Raw genomic sequence first — 16,778 nt, 5'->3', positions numbered from 1 at the left:
ATGGCCTGCATACTCACCAGACATGTTACCCATTGAGCATGTTTAGGATGATCTGGATCGACGTTTATGACAGCGTGTTTCAGTTCCCGCCAATATCCAGCAACTTCGCACAGCCATTGAAGAGGAGTGGGAAAACATTCCACAATCAACAGCCTGATCAACTCTATGCGAAGGAGATGTGTCGTGCTGCATGAGGCAAATGGTGGTCACACCAGATACTGACTGGTTTTCTGATCCACGCCCCTACTTTTTATAAAGGTATCTATGACCAACAGATGCATATCTGTATTCCCAGTCATGTGAAATCCATAGATTAGGGCCTAATTTATTTATTTCAATTGACTGATTTCCTTGTATGAACTGTAACTCAGTGAAATCTTTGTTTGTTGCATGTTGCGTTTATATTTTAGTTCGGTGTATTTATAAAAAAGGGAAATGTTACCAAAAAACGTAACATAGTCATGTTTGGGTTGCATAAGTTCATGTTTGGGTTGCCGACTAAACAAAAGCCTGTTTATTGGATTCATTAAAAGCTGTAGTTTTGGTCCTCATCCTTGTCTCCCTGAGTGTTTGTGTCCTAAGTTCACTCCGCATCATGGTCCACAGCAAGGCCCAATCCTGAATGGCGGATCACATTCATGAATGACGACATTAGGAAAAGGTGTGTGTTCTCGTGCCATGCAGATCATTATCCAGTTTACCGTAATCCTGTCCTTCATGTACAGTAAACCATAAATATATGTATCAAAATAACAACATTACAGGGCCATTACCTGAACCGATACAAAGGTCACTGCAATGTGGCTTGTGGTAAATGTGTAACTTCCTTGTCACCTGGCTGGCGGCTCTAAAATATTATACCTCAGCCTATTGTATAGCATCACACTGTGCGTGTACTAGAAGCGCTCTCTAAATCTGTAACAGAACAAAGTATTCCAACAGCAATGGAAACTGCAGTAGCCACCTCTCTCACTCTGTCCATACTCACAGGTAAAGCAGATATATTTTTTGTCTCTTTAAACCACTTGTTATTACCTAGGCCATGCTTTACAGCTCTTTGATTTGTACATTTACAGTGTAGTTACATTGAATGGTGTTCCTTCCCCCCTTGTAATTGCACGTAGGCCTAACTGCACAATAACTACACTCGTTGCTAATTTCATCTACAGTTTCCTTTCATTGAAATTAAATTGTACTATTGTACTATAGATTACTATGTACAGTAGAGTACAGTAATTACACTAATTACCAAAGTAGGGGAGAAAACTCTGTCAGTGACCATGCCTTATTCTGTTGACTTATTCATGTATTTGTCAGACACCACATGAAAGTATTAAAATGTTGATTCCACGTCCTATTCGCCTGTGTTTGAACTACAAATGTTGGCTACACCCCTTTTTGTGCAAGACAGTCTGTCTGTGTTGTGTTCACGTATAACTAGCTATGTTTGACTATTACTGCTGAGTGATTGTTACTGGGCCTACTGAGTCAGCCATTTAGAACGGTCCTGAATGATGGAACGTTTGAGTGGACAGTGTGTACCTACATGTACAGTATGTTGTCTAAGGCCATGCTCTCTGCCTCCTTGTATTCCCTCCAGGTCTCTGTGCCGGTCAGGGTGTGTTACCACAAGGCCCTGTAAATGGAGCAAAAGGAGGGACAGTGATGTTCATCACAAATCTAAGTCCACCAGCCCAGCCGTTCATACAAATATCCTGGAGTGTTGGTGGAGCCAATATTATAACATCTACCGGTTCTGACATTATAGGGCCTGTATACGGAGACAGGATCACTCTGAACAACAATACTTGGTCTCTGGAGCTCAGGAATCTGACCCTGGATGACAGTGGAGAATACAGACTGGCTATAACAACAGCTACAGCTGAAACAATCAATGGATCAACTAAACTGGTTGTGTATGGTAAGTCAAAGTGTCATGACAAAGAGAGTTAAAGCTAAAATCCTTAACTGAAACAATAACAAAGCGGTCATCCCACTTCAGTAAAAGCTGAGATATGGGCCTGGTGAAATGGAACCACTCTCACATTCATAGACAGAGAAATGGATTCAAGGACTGACCATCCATGATATCAACATTATAGTTTTAACCATCTTTTGAGGCTGTACAGTGTTTGTTTACATTTATATTATTTACAAACATTGGAGTAAAACAAGCTTATAGTTTGGGTTCTGATGGGATATGACTGTTGAACTAAGATTATGAGGCACAGACTTCAATTGAATGTCTATTCCACGTTGGTTCAAAGTAATTTCAGGTGGAAACAACATTAATTCAACAAGTGTGTGCCCGGTGGGACGTTACAGTCTTCAAGAATCAATGGGTATATGTAATCAATTTAAAGTCAGGATTCTAGCTTTAAGAGTTTAGTTACCATGAGTAAAGTTTGAAATAGATATTCACTTGACCTTATCATCATCATCATCATCAAAACCACTAAAATCCTCATCATCATTGTAGTGTCTTTGATATATCATAAGTCTTTGGCCTCTTGTTTTACAGAGAATGTATCTGATGCCAACATCACAGGACCAACAAACCATCTGTTTGCAGATGCGAGCTCCGCCACCTTAACCTGTGAGGCTGCTGGTAACATCACTGCTATACAATGGATGAAGGAAGGTCAGCCTCTGTCTGCTGGTGGCAATATATTCTTCTCAGAGGAAAACAGGAAAGTATCCATCAGTCCTGTGAAGAGACACGACGGCGGAGAATACCTGTGTAAACTCATCAACCCTGTCAGCTCTGCTACTGCCTCCTATAGCATGATAGTGAACTGTGAGTAAAGGTCTAACACTAATCTAATGCTCTATGGGTCAGTTTCTCAGACACAGATTAAGCCTAGTCCTGAACTAGCATGCTTCCAACTATTTTAAATTCCAGGACTAGGCTTAAAGCTGCAGTATGTAATTTTTTGGGCGACTCGAACAAATTCACATAGAAATGTGAGTTATAGATCTGTCATTCTCAATGAAAGCAAGTCTAAGAACTGGTAGATCTGTTGCATGTGCGCTATTTCTATGTTTCCCGTTCTTAAGTTTCATTTTTTGCGTCTTTTACTTTCGGTTTTGTACACCAGCATAAAACAGCTGAAAATAGAATATTTTTGGTTTGGAAAATACATTTCACAGCGGTTTAGATGGTTCAATAATTCTCTACACAATCCTTGCTTGTTTTGTCACATAATATGAAATTAGGCAAACTATTCGATTTCTGCATAGTGCACCTTTAATCTGTGTCTGGGAAACTGCCCAATGAGATGTTACACTCATAATGCCTAGTTCTTAGAGCCCACGTTTTTCCTGGTCAGGACATGTGGTCAGGAAAAACTCTAGGCCCTCATCATACAGCTGTAGGATCTTAATTTGATTACCCTGTTGCAGAATAACTTTACTGTAAAATGTGTAGTGTATTTGAGGTTTAAAAAGGCTTCTGAAGTTTGTAATTTCCATTTTGAAATTTCAGACTTGATTTTCCTTATGAAAAATGTAGCAACCGCTACGAAGATGTCCATTAATTATAAACCACATAATAATTCATTATTTTCATGCTGTAGCAAACTGGCTCAAATTAAGATTCTACATCTGTACATGTTGTGTTTACTACTACAGTCTGAGGGTCTTCTGCTCCTGGGTTTACAGATGGACCAGACTCTATGACCATCCTGGGCGAACACATCGCTGAGGTGGAGTCATTCACCCTCATTTACTGCTCTGTTCAGTCTGTACCGCCTGCTGCGTTCACCTGGTTGTTCAATGGGCAACAGACAGGTGTACATGAAGCTGGATACATCATAAAGAGTGTCAGCTACAACAACAGCGGGGACTACCGATGTCATACTAGGAATGATCTCACCGGACACGTCGTCTCTATGGGCCATAGTCTGTCAGTGAAAGGTACTGGTCTCTGATACAGTCACCATTAGAGGTAGACCATCGAAGCTAACTAATGCCAAAAACTAGCAACATCACATCAGCATCTGTTCTATAGGTTGTGTTTGTTTATTGAATGTGTTCCTGTGTTGGTGCGTTGCAGAGAAAGCCCCTCCACCCCTAAGCCCAGAGGGAGCAGCAGGTATAGCAGTCGCTGTGATGTTGGTAGTGGTTGCTGTGGCTCTTGGTCTCTATTTCGGCATAACCCATCATTGGTGAGTCTATGAAACCAATGTGGTTGATTACGCCAATAAGTCATTTTTGTGTATAAATATTTTGCAGACCATTTTGGCAGTAAATAGATGTCCCATATGTAAATGTTTTCTGTATGTTGTTTAGGAACAAGAAAGGGAACAACAAACAGAAAGGTGGGAGAAAAACATGATCATTTTAGTCTAGTACACGTTTATCAATTACTCTATGGAGATATCATTCATTCATGTACTGAGATGAGAGTGGACAGCCTCTCTGTGCTGCAGATGATAACCACAGTTGTCCTTTATCATCTGTGATGTCCAGCAGATACAGACACACTGTCCCAGACAGAGGATATGTCCATGACCAGCTCTGACAAAGGACGTGAGGGGCACAAACTGACCACCCAAATCCAGGACAGAACCCACGATCACAAGCAACCGCAACCAGCCACCAGCCATACTGTAGCCACCAGTCACACACCAGGAACCAAAGGTCAGAGAGAAGTTTGCGTATTGAGTGTAGCAAGCATTTCTGAGCTGACAACAATCTGTCTCGTTATCAAGTTCATCAACTGCTATTTTGTTTGTCTCTCTCAACCCACCACATGCGCAAACAGCTTCTGCAGGTGTACACGAGTATGAGTGTGTAGGGAATAAGAAAGCTGGAGCTCCAACACCACCTCCAAGAGTGAGTTTCCACCACAAAGTTAAATAAAACACTTATGATATTGTATATCTATGGTTCCCACCATGTCCTGTATGAGTTAGTTACAGCGATGGCAGCATTGTGACAGACTGTGGGTCTGTAAGCATACTGACTGAGTCCTTTACTGTTCTCCCTCAGGGAAAACTTCTTACCAGACAAACCAACACTGACACTGTAAGTAGTATTGCACCTCTGGCACCTTACTGGTACCTTACCGCATTGAAGCATTTTGTTACAGCTGTAATGAAAAGGAGCACTCTCCGATACACAATCTTTGATGAATAACCTACCTACAGTAGTAGCTATAGATGATTTACACAAACGTGCTCACTGTGTCTCGTTCTGTCTTTACTAACCCCGGAAATACAGGGCTCCAACATATACAATAAAAGTATAAAGTGGTAAGTGAACTTTTTATTGTATCGTCATTATGATATTACCTTTGATTATACTTGTTTTATAGTGCCTCTCTCTCTCTCTCTCTCTCTCTCTCTCTCTCTCTCTCTCTCTCTCTCTCTCTCTCTCTCTCTCTCTCTCTCTCTCTCTCTCTCTCTCTCTCTCTCTCTCTCTCTCTCTCTCTCTCTCTCTCTCTCTCTCTCTCTCTCTCTCTCTCTCTCTCTCTCTCTCTCTCTCTCTCTCTCTCTCTCCCTCCCTCCCCTCCCTCCCTCCCTCCCTCCCTCCCTCCCTCCCTCCCTCCCTCTCCCTCTCCCTCTCCCTCTCCCTCTCCCTGACTCAGAGAACAGCTGATCTCAATTACATATCTTCAGTTGGCTCTGGACTTCACCCATCAAGTTTTACACCTTAGTCAAGTAAACATGGGCACAACAAACCACTGGATGACCAGCCAAGAAGACTAGACACTACTGTCCTCCACCTCTGATGAGACACTGGTCTTTGTACACCTCAGCCATCCAGCTATGCCTAATTTCTCAATGTAATATAGAACAGGTAACAGTACACTGAGACACAAGGACAAATTGTATCCCCCTCTGAAAGGAGGAAGTTTGAGTGGTCCTGTTATGCTTGCTGACTCCTAATCCACTACCTACGTGGTTCTGGCCAAAAGTAGTGCCCTATATAGAATGCAGAAGATTAACTTAAATTCCAATAAAATGATGGAATTAGATTTTTTATTAATCTCATGAACTGAACCCTGCTCCATGTATGGATTTTGTTAATGACTTTAAAATTGGGTGTAATACATAGAAGCTTGACCCATCACACTTTATTTAGGATAATATTATACACAACTCATGCACCGTGAGTGTTAAATGAGTGGGGTTGGATTGGATGAAAAGTACAGAGAACTTTGTATTTATCATTCAATATTTCTTATTTTGTCTCACGGGATGAATTGAACAATAAAGAAATTAATCCCAATGGGAAATGTCTGTTTAAATTAGACAAACGAAACAGGAACCTACAATCTGTGTGTTGCTTTTCATTTATATAGATAGTTTTTTTAGTAGGAAGAGAGATGGAGGCAGCAAAAGATATCTTTGATATCGGCAGCACTTACTGGTAACGCTTAAATCATTTGTCACATCAACATGTTTTGTAGTATATTTAACCCATCTACATCTGTAATATGTTGAAGTACAATTGCTTAACTAATACTGGTATAATTTTACACTAAACTACATTTTACATTTCAACCTTTAAGGCACTGTGTGCCAAAACATTGCTTATGTTTACCCATTAAATGTTGGGAGCATATAGAGTGTCGACATTCTTTCTATAATTTTACACTAATACATACCTTCAGTCCACCACTCACTAATACTGTTACTTAACTTGAGTCAAACATGGGGTCTCTTCCCCAACAATTAAGCTGCTGTTTGGTCAAACAATCTGTAGGGATGCAAAGAGAATTCTGCAGGTCAGCTAGTTGATCGTCTGATTATTCCTAGTTTATGTTTCTCTCTCTCTGGCTCTCTTTCTGTGGGTGTGTGTGTCTCTCTGATTGTCTCTGATTCTCTAGCTTTTGCAAGCTCAGGTCAGTTTTGACCGACAGATGATGGCGTCCCTGGCTAATGATGTCACACTACTTAGTCAGTTGCTCCAGGACAACCTCACTCAGGTTATGTGGTGGTGGGAGCAATCAGATAGAAAACAGGTTGGTATAGCTCACTTTAGCCCTACCTTTGGGCAACACATTTATGATTTGCGCCTAAAAGGGAGGGTGGAGTTCTCTGGTGCTTCCACAGAGGATCCCTCCTTCACTATAAAAGATGTGGAGATGACTGACGCTGAGAACTACACCTGTATCCTGACAGCCTTCCCTGCTGGTTCATTTGATGGACTGCAGGTGGGCACTGTGGGCCACCATACTGTAGTGATGTCAGCAAAGTCACAAATCCGGCGGTCCAGTGGAGTATGGCTCCGGGGTATCCCGTGAACTACTATCATGTGGATTATACCCCCTCTCTGGAGCCTATGGGAGCTCTACGGCTGCTGACGGTGCAGCATGGACCCTGTCTCCTCTCCGCCACCTTGCATCATAAATATTTGTAGATCAGTCAGTCACAATTTATCCATGATACTTCATGGTTTTGATTCTCTCGAACAAGGCCAGCATGGCTTTGATCAGCTGACCTGGCAGGTTCCATGAAGATGCCAAGCATTACATGTATTTTACAATGGTTGGGTATTTTGGCTAATAGGTATACACATATAAAAATGTAAATATGTTGAAAAACAAAAGTATCTGCAGATGAATAAACAGATTTAGAATAATCATTGATTAATCATTGTGTGTGCGCTATGTTTAATCTCACCACAGGAGGTCAGTGTTGTTTGGGAAATGTGTATTGGGAAGTGGGGGGAACACAACTCTGTTGTGGGCCAAGGGACTGTTGGATACTTATCTATAAAATAAACTGCCTAATAACAATAGCTATGATAAGAACAATATGACCAACAAGTGATAAGCATAGAGATACATATAAATAATGTTAAATAGGTAAATATATAACATGTACTATAAATGTTATATTTAATTCTGTGGATAATTATATAGAAGCCAAGTAAGTGATATAATCCTATTGGCACGGAAGTTACTGTGCCTGTGTTCGCATAAGGAACACGAACTCAATCCCCATCAGAATGATTTACCCCTCATACTCACTTACAGTCAACAGTGAGGAAGACTCAGTGGAGGCAGGACAGAGTGGTACAGTATGTTCTGGATGGAGGAAGACAGTGGAGGCAGGACAGAGTGGCACAGTATGTTCTGGATGGAGGAAGACAGTGGAGGCAGGACAGAGTGGTACAGTATGTTCTGGATGGGCTGAGGTTGTTCAGTGCATCACCTTCACTTCTCTTTGTGGTGGAAGAAAGCTGCAAATGAAAATTTGCCTGAAATGATGTATGTGAATCAACCTATAATAAGAACATTTATGACGCTACGGTGTAAAATAATACAACTGCGACTATATAAGGTTGTCTGATACCCCAGGTTCTGAGTGTAATCCACAAAAGGCTTTTTTCATAACCACCTACAGTATAGGCCTACTGTATTATCAATAACAAGTTATGTTGACAAATCAGCAGACCATAGTCTAATAAGAAAATCCTTATATAACCAAAAAAAGGTTATATCACTTGCTTAACATATGGAACCCACGGGTGCATCAATCAACTCTTAAGGATTAACTGCCTCCTGCAGTTATGCTACAGTGGGGGGAAAAAGTATTTAGTGAGCCACCAATTGTGCAAGTTCTCCCACTTAAAAAGATGAGAGAGGCCTGTAATTTTCATCATAGGTACACGTCAACTATGACAGACAAATTGAGAATTTTTTTCTCCAGAATATCACATTGTAGGATTTTTTATGAATTTATTTGCAAATTATGGTGGAAAATAAGTATTTGGTCAACTACAAACAAACAAGATTTCTGGCTCTCACAGACCTGTAACTTCTTCTTTAAGAGGCTCCTCTGTCCTCCACTCGTTACCTGTATTAATGGCACCTGTTTGAACTTGTTATCAGTATAAAAGACACCTGTCCACAACCTCAAACAGTCACACTCCAAACTCCACTATGGCCAAGACCAAAGAGCTGTCAAAGGACACCAGAAACAAAATTGTAGACCTGCACCAGGCTGGGAAGACTGAATCTGCAATAGGTAAGCAGCTTGGTTTGAAGAAATCAACTGTGGGAGCAATTATTAGGAAATGGAAGACATACAAGACCACTGATAATCTCCCTCGATCTGGGGCTCCACGCAAGATCTCACCCCATGTGGTCAAAATGATCACAAGAACGGTGAGCAAAAATCCCAGAACCACACGGGGGGACCTAGTGAATGACCTGCAGAGAGCTGGGACCAAAGTAACAAAGCCTACCATCAGTAACGCCCTACGCCGCCAGGGACTCAAATCCTGCAGTGCCAGACGTGTCCCCCTGCTTAAGTCAGTACATGTCCAGGCCCGTCTGAAGTTTGCTAGAGTGCATTTGGATGATCCAGAAGAGGATTGGGAGAATGTCATATGGTCAGATGAAACCAAAATATAACTTTTTGGTAAAAACTCAACTAATCGTGTTTGGAGGACAAAGAATGCTGAGTTGCATCCAAAGAACGCCATACCTACTGTGAAGCATGGGGGTGGAAACATCATGCTTTGGGGCTGTTTTTCTGCAAAGGGACCAGGACGACTGATCCGTGTAAAGGAAAGAATGAATGGGCCATGTATTGTGAGATTTTAAGTGAAAACCTCCTTCCATCAGCAAGGGCATTGAAGATGAAACGTGGCTGGGTCTTTCAGCATGACAATGATCCCAAACACACCGCCCGGGCAACAAAGGAGTGGCTTCGTAAGAAGCATTTCAAGGTCCTGGAGTGGCCTAGCCAGTCTCCAGATCTCAACCCCAATAGAACATCTTTGGAGGGAGTTGAAAGTCCGTGTTGCCCAGCGACAGCCCCAAAACATCACTGCTCTAGAGGAGATCTGCATGGAGGAATGGGCCAAAATACCAGCAACAGTGTGTGAAAACCTTGTGAAGACTTACAGAAAATGTTTGACTTGTGTCATTGCCAACAAAGGGTATATAACAAAGTATTGAGAAACTTGTGTTATTGACCAAATACTTATTTTCCACCATAATTTGCAAATAAATTCATTAAAAATCCTACAATGTGATTTTCTGGATTTGTTTTTCTTATTTTGTCTGTCATAGTTGACGTGTACCTATGATGAAAATTACAGGCCTCTCTCATCTTTTTAAGTGGGAGAACTTGCACAATTGGTGGCTGACTAAATACTTTTTCCCCCACTGTATGTTTGCCCAAGAGTATAATTCATTGGCTGACCCCTCCTGTTGACCTGGATGGAATTCTGTGATCCTTCCTCAACCCATCCAGCTGACTACTTCAAAATGGTGAAAGCCCTCAACAACGCTGACTTGCTAAAACAGGTTTTGGTCCAAGTGTCTATCTACCTCTATGGTTGTAAAGGACATCTGAATGCTCTTCAAACAAACAGCTTCGAATAACAGTGGACAGGACATCAACTTCATAAAGTATTATCCTATACATTGCTTCCTTAGATTTTAAGTCTTACATTCCTTAGTCGCCACTAAAAGGGAGCGTGGAGTTGGCTAATACTTCCAGAGGCAATCCCTCCATCACTATAAAAGATGTGAAGATGACAGATGCTGGGAAATACACCTGTAAATGGGCAGGCTCCATCAGTGGCACTCTTAAAGAAACAACCATCCTCACTGTACAAAAGAGATATTGGAAAAAGAGTTACAGTGCAAAAAGCTGTAAAAAGAGTTCTGAGAGTTCTGCCATTGAAAATCACAAGGGTAGACTACATTAAGTGTAAATAGCTAACTGGTGACAAAGATTGCCAGTAACTCCGAAGGTTAATGTGAGTTATCCTATCAAACAAATGTTTTTTATTATGTATTTATCATTCTTGCCATTATTTGTAATGCTCCTGTCTAGTAATCCATCCCGCAAAATGCACTAAAGAACAAGAGATGGTGTGGGAAATCAAGGCTGTATGTGTAACCAGGTCATATTGTGTTTTCAGAAGAGCCACCATCATCAGTAACGTTGTCAGTGGGGTCTGTCACTAGGATTGTGCTAGCAGTGCTTGTAACGCTGATTGTCATCTCTGAGTGAGAAGCAATCCAAATATAACCCTTCCTACACACCTGCACGCACGCACACACGTGCACACGCTCACGCAAAAGTGTTTTAAACATGAGCAAGTGATCATAATCTTCAGGCAATTAAAGAATACTCCTGACTTGCCTGATGTTGACAAATCAGCAGCAGTCATACTGACCACAGTCTAAAAAAAGGTCCTAATAACCAGAAGCACTTTTGACACAGTCTACGACACTCATGGGAGGAAGCACGAAATATGCTTCCTATATTTTCACTTCTCTATCTATAGCGGGTTGTTAACCCACATTAGAAAAGTAGCCCAAAGAGACTCTTCCAAGGTCCATGCTCAGTTCCTGGTTGATCGAATGCTTCAATTCATTTAATGTAATTTTTCTTACAAGTTAAAAGTGTTTTGACCGCGTGTAGGCCATAGATCACACAGATCACATTTGAATATTTTGTGTAGCAGGAGTGCTATGGAAACAAGCCGACTGTCTGCCGTTTTGCTGCTGGCATACATTGGCCTCTCTTCAGGTAAGACAACTTTTTATTTATGACTTTCATTAATAGAGAAGGTCCTGTTAACCTGGAGGGGAAATATAGAAGGTCCTGTTAACCTGGAGGGAAAATAGAGAAGGTCCTGTTAACCTAGAGTTGTGTTCAGTAGACATGAAGAAAACAGGGAGTTACTATCTGAACTTGTCCAAAAAGGAATACTCATTTTATTTCTCAGTTGCAAAATATTTTGATATGTTGTGCCCAAATGAACACAACCCAGACTAGAGGGGAAAACAGAAGCTAAAAAACAATAATAGAACTACTGTATGATTCTGTGTAAAAATAAAAATAAAGTCAACGGTTCGTAATCCCTCTCTCTCTCTCTCTCTCTCTCCATCTCTCGCTCCTCTTCGGTCTCCATCTCTAGTAGTGTTGGAAGCTCAGGTCAGTGTTGACCCACAGGTGACGGGGTACCTGGGTAATGATGTCACACTGCGTTGTGAGTTGCTCCAGGGCAATCTCACTCAGGCTGGGTGGCTTTGGGAGAACTCAGATAGCAAAAAGGTTTCCATAGCTATCTTTAGCCCTATCCATGGGCAAATTTTTTTTGAGTCGCCCCTAAAAGGGAGGTTGGAGTTCGCTGGAGCCTCTATTACTATAAAATATGTGGAGATGACTGATGCAGGGAAATACATCTGTCTCCTGACAGCCTTCCCCAGTGGCTCATTTGAGATAACAACCATCCTCACTGTACTGGGTGAGTCTGGAACTCTTAACATCGGCAAGAAAAGAAAGGATCTTATGAAATGATTGAGAAATAAATCTTGATTAGTGGCAATAGTTTTACTGTAGATATTGTAGTATTCAGTCTGACAATCAGCTGGGTCAGAGGTCAAAGAGTTGACATTGGTTCTGTTTCCTTTCCCAGATCAGTCTCCACCTCCATCATCTGGCGAGGTTGTGGGAATTGTTACTGCAGCCCTCCTGGTAACAGTTGTCGTGACAGCCATAGCTTACCTCATCATTCTCAGGAAGAGGTGTGTGTACACTGTCTGTAATTAAAGAGAACATAATAAATATATACTGTATGTATCTCAATGGAATGGAATGTATCATCAGACACCTACAGTCATATGATATCATCAAATAAACTCAGCAAAAAAAGAAACTTCCCTTTTTCAGGACCCTGTCTTTCAAAGATTATTTGTAAAAATCCAAATAACTTCACAGATCTTCATTGTAAAGGGTTTAAATACTGTTTCCCATGCTTGTTCAATTAACCATAAACAATAAATGAACATGCACCTGTGTAACGGTCGTTAAGACACTAACAGCTTACAGACGGTAGGCAATTAAGGTCACAGTTATGAAAACTTAGGACTCGAAAGAAGCATTTCTACTAACTCTGAAAAACACCAAAAGAAAGATGCCCAGGGTCCCTGCTGATCTGCGTGAATGTGCCTTAGGCATGCTGCAAGGAGGCATGAGGACTGCAGATGTGGCCAGGGCAATAAATTGCAATGTCCATACTGTGAGACGCCTAAGACAGCACTACAGGGAGACAGGACGGACATCTGAACGTCCTCGCAGTGGCAGACCACGTGTAACAACACCTGCACAGGATCGGTACATCCGAACGTCACACCTGCGGGACAGGTACAGGATGACAACAAAAACTGCCCGAGTTACACCAGGAACGCACAATCCCTCCATCAGTGCTCAGGCTGTCCACAATAGGCTAAGAGAGGCTGGACTGAGGGCTTGTAGGCCTGTTGTAAGGCAGGTCCTCACCAGACATAATCTGCAACAACGCCGCCTATGGACACAAACCCACCATCGCTGGACCAGACAGGACTGGCAAAAAATTGCTCTTCACTGACGAGTCACGGTTTTGTCTCACCAGGGGTGATGGTCGGATTCGCGTTTATCGTCTAAGGAATTAAGCGGGATCGATTTGGAGGTGGAGGGTTCATCATGGTCTGGGGCGGTGTGTCACAGCATCATCGGACTGAGCTTGTTGTCATTTCAGGCAATCTCAATGCTGTGCGTTAAAGGGAAGACATCCTCCTCCCTGATGTGGTACCCTTCCTGCAGGCTCATCCTGACATGACCCTCCAGCATGACAATGTCACCAGCCATACTGCTCGTTCTGTGTGTGATTTCCTGCAAGACAGGAATGTCAGTGTTCTGCCATGGCCAGCGAAGAGCCCGGATCTCAATCCCATTGAGCACGTCTGGGACCTGTTGGATCAGAGGGTGAGGGCTAGGCCCATTCCCCCCAGAAATGTCAGGGAACTTGCAGGTGCCTTGGTGGAAGAGTGGAGTAACATCTCACAGCAAGAACTGGCAAATCTGGTGCAGTCCATGATGAGGAGATGCACTGCAGTACTTAATGCAGCTGGTGGCCACACCAGATACTGACTGTTACTTTTGATTTTGACCCCCCTTTGTTTCAGGGACACATTATTCCATTTATGTTAGTCACATGTCTGTGGAACTTGTTCAGTTTATGTCTCAGTTGTTGAATCTTGTAATGTTCATACAAATATTTACACATGTTAAGTTTTCTGAAAAGAAACGCAGTTGACAGTGAGAGGACATTTCTTTTTTTGCTGAGTTTATGTGCGTGTGTTAGTTAGACGTTAGTAAATAATTTTCAGTGCATAGCATTTATGTATGCAACTTCATAAGTTTGATCAAACGTATTTTGTTATTTTTCAGTAGATCTATATACTCATGGTCTTTAAGGTCATTAGAAGTGCAGAGGAACTGAATGTTGTGTTTTACCAGTGAATCTATTTATATAATTCTCTCTACCTAGGCGTGAGGCTTTATTCAACCCCTCTGTCAGCATTGGTGAGTAGAAACCATATTTTTTACCATGCACACGACTCAAGTTCCCCTTCTGCTTTCTGCAAAACCCTCTGTGGTTGTTTTTCAGATGCAAGCAGCCTGGTGTTCAATGCAGACAGGACAGGGACAGGAAGAGAAGAGGTGAGGTTGTTTAGCTTCAGCTTGTGTCCACACAAGGAAGGAACAGAGAACTAATGAAAACTTGTTTTTTGTTGTGCGTTTGACTGAATTCCAGCCTAAGATTTCAGAAAGTCACATTATATTTGTAATCATTCAGCAATCCTCAGCTCTCTCATCCTCTCTTTGTCTTTCCCCAGGACCTGGTTTTTTTCGGAGATCGTCAGATTCAACATTGCCAAGAGCAAAGCACACGACACATCTGGAGAAGACCAGAAAGATGCAGATGTCAAGCCAGCTGAGGATGTCACCTACTCTGCAGTGGCAGTGGGGAACCAGCATCCTTTAAGGGAAGACACAGTTTACTCTCAGGTAGTGAGAAAGGACCGGGACATAGACAATGTATGGACTGTCTAAGCACAATAACAGAAAAGCACAGGCTAACCAGACATCCTTTACATTCACATACATTTAACTGAAGTTCTCTTGTTGGGGAAGTCGTTATTAGACGAAGCTATCTGGATCCTAGAGAAGGGATCTGTGTGTGAATACTGAGAAATGTTTCAAATTAGTGTTTTCAGAAGTGGACAGGCTGACATTTAATATATGCAGTGGCGGTGGTGAAGATTGGTATTTGTACTATTTTGATGTTGTCAGTAATTGTACACTCTTGACATACATACACTACCGGTCAAAAGTTTTACAACACCTACTCATTCAAGGGTTTTTCTTTATTTTTACTATTTTCTACATTTTAGAATAGTGAAGACATCCAAACTATGAAATAACACATATGGAATCATGTAGTAACCAAAAAAGTGTTAAACAAATCAAAACATATTTTTTATTTGATATTCTTTAAATAGCCACCCTTTGCCTTGATGACAGCTTTGCACACTCTTGGCATTCTCTCAACCAGCTTCATGAGGTAGTCACCTGGAATGCATTTCAATTAACAGGTGTGCCTTCTTAAAAGTTAATTTGTGGAATTTCTTTCCTTCTTAATGTGTTTGAGCCAATCAGTTGTGTTGTGACAAGGTAGGAGGGGTATACAGAAGATAGCCCTATTAGGTAAAAGACCAAGTCCATATTATGGCAAGAACAGCTCAAATAAGCAAAGAGAAACTACAGTCCATCATTACTTTAAGACATGAAGGTCAGTCAATACGGAACATTTCAAGAACTTTGAAAGTTGCAAAAACCATCAAGCGCTATGATGAAACTGGCTCTCATGAGGACCGCCAATGTAATGGAAGACCCAGAGTTACCTCTGCTGCAGAGGATAAGTTCATTAGAGTTACCAGCCTCAGAAATTGCAGCCGAAATAAATGCTTCACAGAGTTCAAGTAACAGACACATCTCAACATCAACTGTTCAGAGGAGACTGTGTGAATCAGGCCTTCATAGTCGAATTGCTGCAAAGAAACCACTACTAAAGGACACCAATAATAAGAAGAGACTTGCTTGGGCCAAGAAACATGAGCAACGGACATCTGACCGGTGGAAAATGTGTCCTTTGGCCTGGAGTCCAAATTGGAGATTTCTGGTTCCAACCGCTGTGTCTTTGTGAGACATGGTGTGGATGAACGGATTATCTCTGGATGTGTTATGGAGGTGGTGTTATGGTGTGGGGGTGATTTGCTGGTGACACTGTCTGTGATTTATTTAGAATTCAAGGCACACTTAACCAGCATGGCTACCACAGCATTCTGCAGCAATACGCCATCCCATCTGGTTTGGGCTTAGTGGGACTATCATTTCTTTTTCAACAGGACAATGATCCAACACACCTCCAGGCTGTGTAAGGTCTATTTTACCAAGAAGGAGAGTGATGAAGTGCTGCATCAGTTGACCTGGCCTCCACAATCCCCTGACTTCACGGTTTTGTTGTTTTCTTATTTTGTCAAGTGTTTATTCATTTTAATAAATATGTACGCATATCACGCTGCACCTTGGTTTGACCCGTCTCAACGAACGTGACACAGGTGAAGCTGGTTGAGAGAATGCCAAGAGTGTGCAAAGCTGTCATCAAGGTAAAGGGTGGCTATTTGAAGAATGTCAAATATAAAATATATTTTGATTTGTTTAACACTTCTTTGGTTACTACATGATTCTATGTGTTATTTCATAGTTTTGATGTCTTCACTATTATTCTACAATGTAGAGAATAGTAAAAATTTAAAACCCTTGAATGAGTAGGTGTTCTACAACTTTTGACCAGTAGTGTACAGGACTGTTGGCAGTTGCTACTCTTTAGGGGAAGTTTCTAATGTTAACTAATCCACCTCACTGTGTCTTGAGCCCCACAGAGTATAGCTATGTGGGCGGCAAGTAGCC

General features: G+C 41.7%; 1 protein-coding gene across 1 annotated transcript; it reads left to right on the top strand.

Moving 5' to 3' along the window:
* Positions 1-944: 944 nt before the first annotated feature.
* On the top strand, positions 945-14,858 carry LOC311139359 (uncharacterized protein; the record flags this gene model as incomplete). The annotated part of the gene is made up of 13 exons (XM_084174231.1): positions 945-990; positions 1,601-1,921; positions 2,522-2,797; positions 3,661-3,915; positions 4,055-4,166; positions 4,291-4,319; positions 4,474-4,641; positions 4,766-4,836; positions 4,993-5,028; positions 6,836-6,905; positions 7,032-7,162; positions 14,413-14,465; positions 14,642-14,858. The coding sequence occupies 13 exons, from the start codon at positions 945-947 to the stop codon at positions 14,856-14,858; spliced, it is 1,785 nt and encodes a 594-aa protein (XP_084030357.1).
* Between the last annotated feature and the right edge of the window lie 1,920 nt (positions 14,859-16,778).

The sequence above is a fragment of the Coregonus lavaretus genome (assembly GCF_964263955.1).
Source record: "Coregonus lavaretus genome assembly, chromosome: 13".
NCBI lineage: Eukaryota > Metazoa > Chordata > Actinopteri > Salmoniformes > Salmonidae > Coregonus > Coregonus lavaretus.
The sequence above is the reverse complement of the archived record's forward strand: the minus strand, read 5'-3'. Positions and strand labels throughout refer to the sequence as shown.